Here is a 15330-nt window from a genome sequence, read left to right as displayed (position 1 = left end):
CACAAGCCTAAGATCACCATACGCAATGCCAAGCTTCGGTTGGAGTGGTGTAAAGCTTGCCGCTATTGGACTCTAGAGCAATGGAAACGCGTTCTCTGGAGTGATGAATCACACTTCCCCATCTGGCAGTCCGACGGACGAATCTGGGTTTGGCGGATGCCAGGAGAACACTACCTGCCCGAATGCATAGTGCCAACTGCACATTTTGGTGGAGGAGGAATAATGGTCTGGGGCTGTTTTTCATGGATCGGGCTAGGCCCCTTAGTTCCAGTGAAGGGGAATCTTAACGCTACAGCATACAATTACATTCTAGACAATTCTGTGCTTCCAACTTTGTGGCAACAGTTTGGGGAAGGCCCTTTCCTGTTTCAGCATGACAGTGCCCTGGTGCACAATGCAAGGTCCATACAGAAATGGTTTGTCGAGATCGGTGTGGAAGAACTTGACTGGCCTGCACAGAGCCCTGACCTCAACCCCATCGAACATCTTTGGGATGAATTGGAATGCAGACTGCGAGCCAAGCCTAATCGCCCAACATCAGTGCCCGACCTCACTAATGCTCTTGTGGCTGAAAGGAAGCAAGTCCCCACAGCAATGTTCCAACATCTAGCGGAAAGCCTTCCCAGAAGAGTGGAGGCTGGTATAGCAGCAAAGGGGGGACCAACTCCATATTAATGCCCATGATTTTGGAATGAGATGTTCGACGAGCAGATGTCCACATACTTTTGGTCATGTACTGTATTTTTGGGCCTCATAGGTGGAATCACCTAAGTCTGTGTCTTTAGGCCAAACTCTGGGGTAAAGTCGTACAATGTTGGTTGAGAGTCTCCCCTATGCAGTTTAGAAGACCCCTCTCCATTGAACCTGATGGCATATCTACACACTGGTTCCATGTAGCAGTGAACAACCATTTTCATTAAAACATATTACACTACAGGGGATTGATACTCAAGCTAGATATAGAGAAGAATAAATGGTTAATTTACGCTATAGTTTAAAGGTTACAAGCACTGCACTTAATGATCCTCATGCAAATAGTTATATTGTACAATAACAGCTCCAGAGTGAGGAGGCAGGGCCTATAAGAGCAGAGTAGGCCAGGCCAACAGCTGCCATTGCCTGTGTCCCAAATGGAAACACTATTCCCTATATAGTGCACCACTTTTAGCATAGTCCTCCCAGGGCCAAGAGCAGAGCCCCCTCCCTGGTTGGCCTGCACATAGTTCAGCAGCTCCTCTCCTCCGCCTGGCTCTTCTCTGCTCCTACGAGGCCTTCCACATGTCCAGAGTTCATTTAAATAAACTTAAAAGCGAAGTTGGTCTTGGCTATTTGGCCTCATTCCCTGAGAGCTGTAATCTAGTCTGGATGCGTCGAAATTGGCACCCTTTTACCTTCCATAGGGCTCTGGTCAAAAGTAGTGCACTACATAGGGAATATCGTGCCATTTTGGACACATCCAATGAGTGGAGGGCTGGCGGCCCACGACGCATTGCGCTCACACAAACACAAACAGGATGCTTCCTCTCGGGTGACACTTTGATGAGAGAGATTGTGTTTTAGCACAGTTTGAGTTCGTCTCCACTGGTGCCGGGTTAAACATGGGGGACCATTCCTCCCTCTATCACTTCATCCCCCCATCCTCCCTGATGGACCTGAGCCACACTATGTGTGGATGACTCATTCTGGACTGAAGCAACATCCTCCAGACTCTTTGGATCAACAGAACAATGGTGGAGTACTTTCTCTCTCTCTCTCTCTCTCTCTGTCTCTCAATTCAGTTCAATTCAATTCAAGGGGCTTTATTGACATGGGAAACATTTGTTTACATTGCCAAAGCAAGTGAAATAGATAATAAACAAAAGTGAAATAAACAATAGAAAATTAACAGTAAACATTACACTCCAAAAGAATAAAGACATTTCAAATGTCATATTATGTCTATATACAGTGTTGTAACGATGTGCAAATAGTTAAAGTAAAAAAGGCAAAATAAATAAACATAAATATGGGTTGTATTTACAATGGTGTTTGTTCTTCACTGGTTTACCTTTTCTTGTGGCAACAGGTCACAAATCTTGCTCCTGTGATTGCACACTGTGGTATTTCACCCAATAGATATGGGAGTTTATCAAAACTGGATTTGTTTTCAAATTCTTTGTGGGTCTGTGTAATCTGAGGGAAATATGTGTCTCTAATATGGTCATACATTTGGCAGGAGGTAAGGAAGTGCAGCTCAGTTTCCACCTCATTTTGTGGGCAATGTGCACATAGCCTGTCTTACATTTACATTTACATTTTAGTCATTTAGCAGACGCTCTTATCCAGAGCGACTTACAGTTAGTGAATACATTTTTTTATAAAAAAAAATTATACTGGCCCCCCGTGGAAATCGAACCCACAACCCTGGCGTTGCAAACGTCATGCTCTATCAACTGAGCTACATCCCTGCCGGCCATTCCCTCCCCTACCCTGGACGACGCTGGGCCAATTGTGCGCCGCCCATGAGTCTCCCGGTCGCGGCCGGCTGCGACAGAGCCAAAACGACTCAGAGTCTTCTCTTGAGAGCCAGGTCTGCCTACGGCGGCCTTTCTCAAAAGCAAGGCTATGCTCACTGAGTCTGTACATATTCAAAGCTTTCCTTAATGTTGGGTCAGTCACAGTGGTCAGGTATTCTGCCACTGTGTACTCTCTGTTTAGGGCCAAATAGCATTCTAGTTTGCTCAGTTTTTTGCTGCACAGTTAACCATCCACGTCCACTTCCCTGATTACACGGTAGGTCCCTAGTGTAAGGCGCTAGTAGATTCAGGCGCAGCTGGGAACTTTCTGGACAGGTCTTTAGCGCTTAGTCTACGTATTACATTGGTTCCCCTGTCCATTCCATTGCCCATCAAAACACTTGACAGTCGACCATTAGGGTCAGGTTTTGTTAGGGAGGTTACAGCACCAGTCACTATGATTACGCAGGAGACCCATAAGGAGCAAATCACCTTTCATATTCTTGAGTCCCCTGATTTCCCTGTAGTGTTGGGCCTTCCCTGGCTAGCACTACATGACCCCACCTTTTCATGGCCGCAGAGGGTTCTCCCGGGGTGGTCGCGAGAGTGTCAGGGTAGGTGTCTAGCTGTTTCCATTGGTGCGACCACGGTGGAAAGTCCAGACAATGTCGTGCGCATTCCCCCCGAATACCTCGATTTGGCGTACACTTTTTCCAAAACGCAGGCGACCAAATTACGGGGGATTGCACGATAAACCTCCGGTTAGACGCTATGCCTCCCAGGAGTCATGTATATCCCCTGTCTATCCCCTGTCGCAGGCTGAAACGGAGGCTATGGAGACATACGTCTCCGAGTCCCTGCGTCAGGGGTTCATACGTCCCTCCACTTCACCCAACTCCTCGAGTTTCTTTTTTGTCAATAAGAAAGACGAGGGTCTGATTACCGTGCACTTAATCAAACTACCATTCGCTATAGTTACCCTCTACCACTCATTTCCTCTGTGATCGAATCAATGCATTGGGCGCGTTTTTTCACTAAATTAGATCTCAGGAGTGCGTACAACCTGGTGCGTGTCCGGGAAGGGGACAAATGGAAGACAGCATTTAGCACAACCACAGCGCATTATGAATACCTGGTGATGCCGTACGGGTTGATGAATGCTCCATCAGTCTTCCAGTCCTTTGTGAACGAGGTGTTTCGGGACATTCTTGGTCGTGGTGTGGTGGTCTACATCGATGACATCCTAGTGTATTCCACTACGTGCGCCGAGCATGTGTCCCTGGTTCGCAGAGTGCTTGGCCGACTGTTGGAGCATGACCTGTATGCCAAAGCAGAAAAATGTCTGTTCTTCCAACAATCCGTCTCCTTCCTCGGATACCACATCACCACCTCAGGTGTGGAAATGGAGGGAGACCGCATTTCAGCCGTGCGTAATTGGCCGACTCCAACCACGGTAAAGGAGGTGCAGCACTTCATTGGCTTTGCCAATTACTATCTGAGGTTTATCCGGGGCTTTGGCAAGGTCGCAGCCCCCATCACCTCTCTGTTGAATGGTGGGCCGTCTGGCACTAAGGGGTGCCAGAGGACATAGTGTCTGACCGGGGTCCCCAGTTTACGTCTAGGGTCTGGTAGGCATTCATGAAACGTCTTTGTCAGCCTTACCTCTGGTTTTCACCCCGAATCTAATGGGCAGGTGGAACGGGTGAATCAGGATGTGGGTAGGTTCCTACTGCCAGGACCGGCCGGGGGCGTGGTCGGTGTTCTTGCCATGGGCCGAATATGCCCAGAACACACTCCGCCACTCCTCCACTAACCTGTCACCATTTCAATGTGTTTTAGGGTATCAGCCGGTCCTGGCACCGTGGCATCAGAGCCAGACTGAAGCTCCTGCAGTGGACGACTGGTTTCGGCGCGCGGAGGAGACGTGGAACGCCACCCATGTCCACCTCCAGTGCGCCGTGCGTCACCAGAAGGCCAACGCTGACTGCCACCGCAGTGAGGCCCCGGTCTTTGTACCGGGTGATCGGGTCTGGCTCTCGACCCAGAACCTGCCCCTCCGCCTGCCCTTCCGGAAGCTGAGGCCGCGGTTTGTGGGGCCGTTCAAAGTCCTGAGGAGAGTGAACAAGGTTACGTATAGGTTGCTGCTCCCTCCTGATTACCGTATTAACCCCTCGTTTTACGTGTCTCTCCTCAGGCCGGTGGTGGCTGGTCCGCTCCAAGAGTCTGAGGTGCGGGAGGTCCCTCCGCCCCCTCTGGACATCGAGGGGGCCCCGGCGTACTCAGTCCGTTCCATCCTGGATTCGAGGTGTCGGGTGGGGGGGCCTTCAGTACCTCGTGGAGTGGGAGGGGTACGGTCTGGAGGAGCGATGCTGGGTCCCGGTGAAGAATGTCCTCGATCCCTCCCTGTTGCGGGATTTCCACCGTCGTCATTCGGATCGCCCTGCTCTGCGTCCTCCTGGCCGTCCCCGAGGCCGGTGTCGGCGCGCTGCTGGAGCTGCGCGTCAAGGGGGGGGATACTGTCACGACTTCCTCCAAAGCTGCCTCCTCTCCTTGTTCGGGCAGGTTTTGGCGTTCGTCGTCACCGGCCTTCTAGCCACTGCCGCTCCTCTTTTCATCATTCCATTTGTTTTGTCTTGTTTTTCACACACACCTGGTTCATATCCCCTCATCAGTCTCTGTATAAGTATTCCCTCTGCTCCCCATGTCTTTGTGTGTTATTGTTTCCATGTGGAGGTGTCGCTAGCTTGGTTGTGCATTATGTACTTTTATCGCCGGGATATTCACCTGTGTGTTTTTGTTTTCCCAGTACCCATTGAAGGCGCACTGTATTTGGTTTACGCATTGTTGCTAACTGCTGTATTGGACGAATAAACCATATTCTGTGATTCACACGTCCTGCGCCTGACTCCGTCCGAATCACCTGCTACAGTTTGTCCCATTTTGTGAATTCTTGGCTGGTGAGCGGACCCCAGACCTCACAACCATGAAGGCCAATGGGTTCTATAACTAGTATTCTTTGCCGGATCCTAATTGGTATATCTAATTTTATGTTCCCTTTGATGGCATTGAAGGCCCTTCTTGCCTTGTCTCTCAGATCGTTCACAGCTTTGTGGAAGTTACCTGTGGCGCTGATGTTTAGGCCGAGGTATGTATAGTTTTTTGTGTGCTCTATGGCAACAGTGTCTAGATGGAATTTGTATTTGTGGTCCTGGCAACTGGACCTTTTTTGGAACACCATTATTTTTGTCTTACTGAGATTTACTGTCAGTGCCCAGGTCTGACAGAATCTGTGCAGAAGATCTAGGTGCTGCTGTAGGCCCTCCTTGGTTGGGGACAGAAGCACCAGATCATCAGCAAACAGTAGACATTTGACTTCAGATTCTAGTAGGGTGCGGCCGGGTGCTGCAGACTATTCTAGTTTCCTCACCAATTCGTTGATATATATGTTGAAGAGGGTGGGGCTTAAGCTGCATCCCTGTCTCACCCCACGGCCCTGTGGAAAGAAATGTGTGTGTTTTTGCCAATTTTAACCGCACACTTGTTGTTTGTGTACATGGATTTTATAATGTTGTATGTTTTTCCCCCAACATTACTTTCCATCAATTTGTATAGCAGACCCTCATGCCAAATTGAGTCAAAAGCTTTTTTGAAATCAACAAAGCATGAGAAGACTTTGCCTTTGTTTTGGGTTGTTTGTTTGTCAATTAGGGTGTGCAGGGTGAATATGTGGTCTGTTGTACGGTAATTTGGTAAAAAGACAATTTGACATTTGCTCAGTACATTGTTTTCACTGAGGAAATGTACAAGTCTGCTGTTATTGATAATGCAGAGGATTTTCTCAAGGTTGCTGTTGACGCATATCCCACGGTAGTTATTGGGGTCAAATTTGTCTCCACTTTTGTGGATTGGGGTTATCAGTCCTTGGTTCCAAGTATTGGGGAAGATGCCAGAGCTGATAATGATGTTAAAGAGTTTAAGTATAGCCAATTGGAATTTGTGGTCTTTATATTTTATAATTTCATGTAGGATACCATCAACACCACAGGCCTTTTGGGGTTGGAGGGTTTGTATTTTGTCCTGTAGTTCATTCAATGTAAATGGAGAATCCAGTGGGTTCTGGTAGTCTTTAATAGCTGATTCTAAGATTTGTAATTGGTCATGTATATGTTGTTGCTGTTTGTTCTTTGCTCTTTGTTATAGAGCCAAAAAGATTGGAGAAGTGGTTTATCCACACATCTCCATTTTGAATAGATAACGCTCCGTGTTGTTGTTTGTTTAGTGTGTTCCAATTTTACCAGATGTGGTTAGATTCTATGGATTCCTCAATTACATTGAGCTGATTTCTGATGTGCTGTTTCTTATTTTTCCGTAGTGTATTTCTGTCTTGTTTTAGTGATTCACCATTGTGAAGGCATAGGCTCAGGTTTTCTGGGTATCTATGTTTTTGGTTAGATAGATTTCTCAATTTCTTTCTTAGATTTTTCATTCTTCGTCAAACCATTTGTCATTGGTTTTAATTTTCTTAGGTTGTCTGCTTGACATTTTTAGATTTGATAGGGAAGCTGAAAGGTCAAATATACTGTTTAGGCTTTCTACTGACATGTTTACACCTTCACTATCACAGTGAAATGTTTTGTCCAGGAAGTTGTCTAAAAGGGATTGAATTTGTTTTTGGTAGGTTTCTACACTACTTTCCTTCCATCTATAGCATGTCTTAATGTTGTGCAGTTCCTTTGGCTTTGATGCCTCATGATTGAGTATTGGTCTCTCTCTCTCTCTCTCGCTCTCGCTCTCTCTCTGTCTCTCTCTGTCTCTGTCTCTGTCTCTCTCTCTCTGTTTCTTTCTCTCTCTCTCTCTCGCTCCCTCTTCTCTCTTTTACTCTCTCTGTGTGTATGTGTGAGTTTGAGAGTGTGAGTGTGCACGATGTGTGTATGTCTATCAGTGACTGAGTGTATGTGTGTTTATGAAGCGGTGACCTCCTGACCCCAGCAAGCTGTGAGTGCTGCTTTTGGACCAGTGGAGGGGTTGGATCGCACAGGCTGTCAGCCAGAATGAGCTGTTGTGTTTAACCCTGCACGGTCCAGAGTGGAACGCATCACTGACTTCCTGACCCAAAGGCAGTGGGGAGACATGACTCAGACTGCCTTGTGTCTGTCCCTATTCCCTATAGAATGCATTACTTTTCACTAGAGCCCTATGGTTAGTGCACTTCATAGGGAATAAGTTGCCACGTGGGACGCATGCAAAGTATCACTCGATGGTGATAAGGGAGATTGATATTTCTCTCATTAGGAAATGGGAGTAAAGACAGTAAGGAGAGTTGTGCTCTACTCACCGAACCTCTTGTATCCAAAAGACTGTACTTCCTCCTCGTCTGCAAAATCGTCTGTGGGCATGACAACAGATACATATGTGTTACCATGAGGTCTGAGAGAAAAATCACACACAAGTACATCAACAAATGAACCGTGTAGCCTATACTCCATTGGTTCCCGAACAAAAACTCCATATGGATCAAGAATATGGTACAGTCACATCACACACTGAAATCAACTGCGTGGGGTAATAACAGTGTCACTAAACTATATTTATTTAAGAGGACCACAATGGAACTACGTTTTCAAACTTTTTTGTGTCATCCTCGATGATTGTAAATGCATTATGGTGTGGTTGTATTGTGTTTTAAATGATCAAATAAATCTATCTCTCTATAAACCTTCATATACACTGTATTACTGTGTCCTAAATGGCACCCTACTCCCTATATAGGGTCCTATACTACTATAGGACCCTATGGGCCCTGGTCAAAAGTAGTGCACTAAATGGTGCCATTTGAGACTCTGAATATGTCAACTCCCCAGAGGAATGAGTACCCCGCCCCACCTCAGCAAAGGTCAGGACAGAATGTTCTCCCCATAACTGTTCTGTTACCATGGTTCTCTCTGGTTGAGAGACCTTATAATATAATCAAGCATTTCCAGCCTCAACTATCACACCAAAAATTGCAAGATCCTGGAGGGACTGTTATATGTAGACACTTTAGCACTTCTCATTTTAGCCTCCATGTTTGTCAGTGAATCCAGTGTATGTGATAAAAGTTAAACTGACACAGAATATGTATAATATGATACATCCTGCATGTCTGAAGAATGATGCTATAGAAGCCCCAGGGATGTGTCCAAAATGGCACCCTATTCCCTGTAGTGCACTACTTTTAACCAGGACCTATAGGGCTCTAATCAAATGTAGTGCACTAGAGTGAATATGGTGCCATTTGAGACGTAGCCCAGGTAACCAAATGGATGCAGGACACCAACAGGCATTTGTTGCAGCCCAGGATACTACACAAATGCCTTTCTCTCTGGGAAGGATATATAGGCCTTACTAAGCACATAGCTTTATCATCATGGTATGTTATAGAGGATATAACTCCCCATCAAGTGCCTCTTTCTGTGTGGAAAGGAGACAGGAGGACTCAGGCCTGTAAAAGCCACAAGCTGCGATTTCTCTGGGTTAATTACACTTTGCTACACTAAACTGCACTCCACTACACTAGAACCCAGCGCAGGGAGGCTGCAGAAAGATAAGAGCATCACTGATAATGGCTAGCAGATGTAGGAGAGAGAGAGATGCAGTGTTGACTGGGGGCAGTGTGAGGGGGAGGGGAGGGGGAGGTTGAGGAGGTGGGTAGTACACTACATAGGAAAGAGGGTGCCATTTGGGATACAGCCTGTGTGACAGAGAGGTCCAATATGGACATATGAGATGTTCTACACTGTAAGACATTTCCTGTAATTTTTACAATAAATTACTGCCAGCACAGTAGCTAGTAGATTACTGTAAATTTACAGTAAATTACTGGCAGCACAGTGGTTAGTAAACTGTTGCAGATTTACAGCCCAGGCAGCTAGTGCCAACGATAGGCAGTATTTCTGTTACATGTATTTGATATAGGTATTTCAATACCTTAAATACCTATTTTGTAATTTGTATTTCACTGGCCTGAACTACAATACATGTATTTTGTATTTTCTAATACAAAAATATACTTGCAAGTAGCTCGCTTAACTACAACAACGTTCTAATGGTAACATCATCTTTTTACTTGCTATGACTGTGATATGTTCTTGTTTATCTACCTTAGTTTAACACACTGACTGTAAGTCGCTCTGGATAAGAGCTTCTGCTAAATGACCAACATTTAAAAGTAAATGTAAAAAAGAACACTTGCAAAGGGTACTGCGTTCATTTTTAACATTTACATTTTGGTCATTTAGCAGACACTCTTGTCCAGAGCGATTTACAGTCAGTGCATTAAACTAAAGTTCATCAAATAAAAACATATCACAGTAATAGCAAGTAAAAAGAATGAGAATGTTGTTGTAGTTAAGGATACATTGGTCTTCAAGGTATTTTGTATTCGTAACAAGGTACCTTTTGATGTATCTTTGCAAAGTACGTTACTGTAATATTCACAGCAACTTGCCACTAGCGTCCTGTAAGTTTCTGTAATATCCGAGCAACTGTACAGTACAATACTGTAAAATTAGCCTACTATACTGTAAGAAAGTAAATGCTACTGTAATCGTAATATTGGTATTTTACTGTAATTACATGGGATTGGTGCAAACAGGTTGGCTGCTAGGCATTTGTATAGTACAGAATATTTATCAATATTTGGTGTTATTTCGCTTGCAAAGACGTCCAAACTGACTGTGATGACAGCGCAAAGCAGACCAAAAGGACTTGGCAATAATTAAACCAGTAAAGGTTTAAGACTTGCTGCCACTCTGATCTGTCCCCAATACACATTACATTTTTAGGGAACTACTACCACATATCAGTTCAATTGCTACAGCATTCTCACTAACGGATGCACCAAATATAGCCCCTTACAAGTCTGGCCTCTAAATATGTTGAGCCAGCGATTCTTTCCCCTCCCACTTCATTTTTCATAAAATTCACCATAATTTAAAGAATGCTGCAATAAATATACAACACTGCAATACAGTACTTTATGGTTAAAGCTGCAATATGTAACTTTTTGGGTGATCTGACCAAATTCAAATAGAAATGTGAGTTATAGATATGTAATTCTCATTAAAAGCAAGTCTAAGAAGTGGTAGATCTGTTCTATGTGCGCTATTTCTATGCTTCCCGTTCTTAAGTTACTTTCGGTTTTGTACACCAGCTTCAAACAGCTGAAAATACAATATTTTTGGTTATTGAAAATATATTTCACAGCGGTTTAGATGGTACAATGATTCTCTACACTATACTTGTTTTGTCACATAAACTGAAATTAGGCGAACTAGTCGAATTTTAGCAACCGGGAAATGGCGGAGCGATTTTTGCATATTGCACAATTGAGCCCCCATAATGCATTGCTCTTTACATTATAATATAATAATAATAATATGCCATTTAGCAGACGCTTTTATCCAAAGCGACTTACAGTCATGCGTGCATACTTACATTACTGTCCTGTAATATATAATCATAGTGATATTGTTCCCTGATCACTTTTGCATTTGAGAGACACATTTATCAGAGTCCCCCATCTATGGTGTTAAGTTCTATTTCACACAGGTAAGGTAACAAAACGGTGTTCCACAGGGGAGTTAACATAACTGCAACATAACTATATAATGGAATACATGGATTTATAAGGAGAAAATGACAGATCCATGTAAAATACCAAAAATAATCAAATACGCAATACACTTCCATGCGTAAAATATGGTTCACATTTCACTTCAGTAATATTACTGCAGCCTAGACCAAAAATATCACTGCTATCATACATGTAGGGCCTATCACTAAGGACCAAATTACCAAACAAAGACAGCCACTCTCTCATTGTCCAACTATAGAGAATGATGCGACTGGCGGAGAAAAGTCATTTCACAACGCAGTTGAACTCCACACAACAGGCACTTAATCTCATCCAGATGTGCAACACACAACCCAACGCACAAACAAACAAGCACGCACGCACACATTTACAAAAAACGGTGAATTCATCGAAATCATAGCTTAGCTATCACTTAAAACTTCTCAAAACTCTATTTTAAGATTAACAGAACTGTGCATAACACGTACTGTACCTTTCATGGCGTTATATAAATCTGTTAGGAGTGTAGAAGAGATGAGAGTCTCTATGTCACTTTTTGCGCATCTCAAAGTTCAGTCCAACCGGGCAGGTTTGAATCAGTTGTAGGAGAACAGAAAACTAAACGTGTAAACAAAAAGTTCAGCTCCTCCAACTGCAAAATGTAAGGATTGCGCACGAACCGCTCCGTTAGGCTATATGTTCATCTCGAACATCCCGTTAGAACATAATTGTTCCGTTATTTGCATACATAGTTTAATAAAATGTGCAGCGTGCGTGGGAGAGAAAGTTAAAAGTTCACGTATTCGTAATATTTTGTGTAGCTCTGTAAAATGCACCAGTGGCTATAGTGTTAGGTTGTTGATGTCTTCTTTCCAGTGCGCTGCGCCGGTCACAATCACAAACTCACAAAAATGTCAAAGCCAAAGGAAGTCCCGCATCTGCAGCCCCGTTCTAGCAGCAAACCACGTGTGTTCTACATCTGTCGGATTCCTCCCCTGTCGGATTCCCCCCCACTCTCCTCGCACTCCTTAAAGGGGAAAAGGTGAGGATGCCTTTCAGCGCGAACTCTGGGACCCTTGTGGAGCTGCTAGCAGGAGATGAGATTAGATTACTGGTTTGATGGCGATCGCGTCCTCTGGGTAAAAAAACTGGTACACATTAAAGACCATTTCAAAGGGGTTGGGTAGGGGGGCTCAACCAACATCACTGGACCAGCCTGGGACTTTAGACAGTGCACTACATACTTTTTTGGTGCATTCTTTCTCACTTCCAAGTAGGATTTATAGGATATTAGACAAAACAGTTGGAATGTTCAATATCCATCCATCAGCTCTTTTATAAAGTTGTATGATGTTTCCACTACCACCAATAACTATTATCACCCTTGAGAGAAGTTACTACCATCACAGCTGGGAATGTTGCTGGGAATGCCAGACCATTTCATTCAGCCTAATGGGAACCCAAACACAGACCTTACCCTCTTTGGTTTGGTTTGTTGCCCCTGAAATCTCATTGCCCTGCAGATGCAGTCCACTGATCAAATACACAGGGTATTCTCAGGCTAATTAGGACATCAAGGCAATTAGTATGACCCTCTTTTATCTTATCTAAAGCTACATGTTTTACTGAGTGTCAATGGGATACTAGTACACACAGCATTTCTGTTTTGTCTAAAATGTCCTCAAATAATATAGATAGTCACCTACGTTTGGCGCTTAAGTCCACATTGAACAAAGCATTAAGTGTGTATGTGTGTGTGTGTGTGCTTACATTTGTGTGTGTGTGTGTGTGTGTGTGTGTGTGTGTGTGTGTGTGTGTGTGTGTGTGTGTTTGCAGCACACTCCCTTGGTGTTCACACTCAAGCTGATCCTCTGGCACGCGTTCAGTCACAATCTGATTCTACAAACAGATCGATTTCAGGGAAAAACTGAAAATCCCCCAAGCTTTAAAGAGCAGCCAACAGATCACCTCCTAAAGCTTCCGGTGCATCCCAAATGGCACCAAATCCCGTTTGACAAGGGTACTATATAGGGAATATGGTGCCATTTGAGACTCAATCTTCTTCTTTGTGGATAAGAGCCCATAACCAAGCATAACCCAGGCTCAGTGTTAAGGGCTTGGGTTATGACACAGTCCGGAGGGTATCGGGTTCCAGACCAGTCTGAAATAATTTGAGGGGTCATCCAGTGTTTTCCGTAGGGCTGCAATTTTTTTTTACTTTTTTTACTGTCAGCCATAATTGGAGCAGCAGGTTGGTATTAGGGCCCAGGTAGAGATCAGGGCTGGGCTGATAGAAAGCAGCTGAGTGACAGGTAGTCTATATACCAGACTCCTGCTGGGCCTCATTTAGATGTTGGGATCTCATTTGCTGTGTCAGGGCTCTTAGCAGTACAGAGGGATCATATTAACTAGGCTGGAGATAAAGTGCCTTCAGAAAGGATTCACACCCCTTGACTTTTTCCACATTTTGTTGTCTCACAGCCTGAATTTAAAATGGATTAAAATGAGATTTTGTGTCACTGGCCTACACACAATATTCCATAATGTCAAAGTGGAATTATGTTTTTAGAAATGTTTTACAAATTAATTTAAATTGAAAAACTGAAATGTCTTGAGTCAATAAGTATTCAACCCCTTTGCCCAAATAAGTTCAGGAGTAAAAATGTGCTTAAGAAGTCACATAATAAGTTGCATGGACTCTGTGTACAATAATAATGTTTAACATGATTTTTTTATGACCACCTCATCTCTGTACCCCACACATACAATTATCTGTAAGGTCCCGCAGTTGAGCAGTGAATTTCAAACACAGATTCAACCACAAAGACCAGGGAGGTTTTCCAATGCCTCGGAAAGAAGGGCACCTATTGGTAAAAAAAGCAGACATTGAATATCCCTTTGAGCATGGTGAAGTTATTAATTACACTTTGGATGGTGTATCAATACACCAAGTTACTACAACGATTCCAAAACATGCATCATGTTTGCAATAAGGCACTAAGGTAAAACTGTAAACAATGTGGCAATTTTTTAAACTTTATATTCTGAATACAAAGTGTTATGTTTGGAGCAAATCCAACACAACATATCACTGATTGCCACTCTTCATATTTTCAAGGATGCTGGTGGCTGCATCATGTTATGGGTATGCTTGTCATCAGCAAGGGTGTTTTTTAGGATAAAAAGAAACGGAATAGAGCTAAGCACAGGCAAAATCCTAGAGGAAAACCTGGTTCAGTCTGCTTCCAACAGACACTGAGAGACAAATTCACCTTTCAGCAGGACAATAACCTAAAACACAAGGCCAAATATACACAGGAATTGCTTACCAAGATGACATTGAATGTTCCTGAGTAGCCTAGATACAGTTTTGACTTAAATTGCCTTGAAAATCTATGGCAAGACTTGAAAATGGCTGTCTAGCAATGATCAACAACCAACTTGACACAGCTTGAAGAATTTTGTGCAAATATTAGTCACATTTCTTCATTAAGTCTATCAAGGAACGTGCACTAAGGCCCTGGACCAGAGCTAGATATGTATATGATCAGGATGATGTAAACATGGTCAGAAAGTGAAAAGAAAACAACATTCTCACAGACCAATTCACAAAGAAACACACACACACAGAGCACAGTCATCGTTCAATCATGCAAAAGCGAAAACGGTGTTGCATGCATGGTGGATATTATGGGGCCAAGGGGAAAGGAGGTCTTCATGCCATGGAGTTCGGCTTAGAGTTTGGGTCTTTCTGGCATGGAGCCACCGTGAGGCCCTGTGATGTGTGTGTGTGTTGGCCATGGCAGACAGATTAGATTAAGAGTAGAGCCAACATTCAGACTTCGGTGCCAATGTCTGCCATGGGTCTGTCTCTCTCTCTGCAGTGTGAATATGGGGGATTCATGGAGATAGTTTCAATGAGACACTTAGCTTGTGGAGAAAGGGCTTTGAAGTCCTATGGAAAAGATAAGCAGATTGTTGTTGTTTATTTGTTATGTATGCACTGAAACTGTAATCACTGGTCAGCTGTGCAGGTGAGGTGCGGATGATGGCAGGCTTAATGGTCGATATTGCAAATAGGCTAATTGGACCTAAGCTGACTGCTGTGTACAGTCATATAAATAGAACAATCCTTGGGTAATGCGAACACACTCTCGAATGTACGCCACTACCAAGTCTGCTGCTTCTGTTTTGGTGGCTGATGTTCTCTCATCTCTCAAG

General features: G+C 43.9%; 1 protein-coding gene across 2 annotated transcripts in view; it reads right to left on the bottom strand.

Moving 5' to 3' along the window:
- The window catches only part of LOC121569878 (collectin-12), a 73711-nt gene extending 61624 nt beyond the window's left edge, over positions 1 to 12087 (bottom strand). The window contains exons 1-2 of one of the 2 annotated variants that reach the window (XM_041881158.2): positions 11603 to 12087; positions 7831 to 7881 (exon numbers count right to left, since the gene is read on the bottom strand). In XM_041881158.2, the coding sequence (XP_041737092.2) occupies positions 7831 to 7881; positions 11603 to 11609 (58 nt within the window). In that variant the 5' untranslated portion in view covers positions 11610 to 12087. Of the gene's footprint in view, positions 1 to 7830; positions 7892 to 11602 lie in introns of those variants that run through there. The other variant, XM_041881157.2, reaches the window with a different exon arrangement.
- Positions 12088 to 15330: the final 3243 nt, after the last annotated feature.

Source organism: Coregonus clupeaformis, chromosome 7 (assembly GCF_020615455.1).
Source record: "Coregonus clupeaformis isolate EN_2021a chromosome 7, ASM2061545v1, whole genome shotgun sequence".
Taxonomy (NCBI): Eukaryota; Metazoa; Chordata; class Actinopteri; order Salmoniformes; family Salmonidae; genus Coregonus; species Coregonus clupeaformis.
Note: the sequence above shows the minus strand (reverse complement) of the source record. Positions and strands in the feature narration are given on the sequence as shown.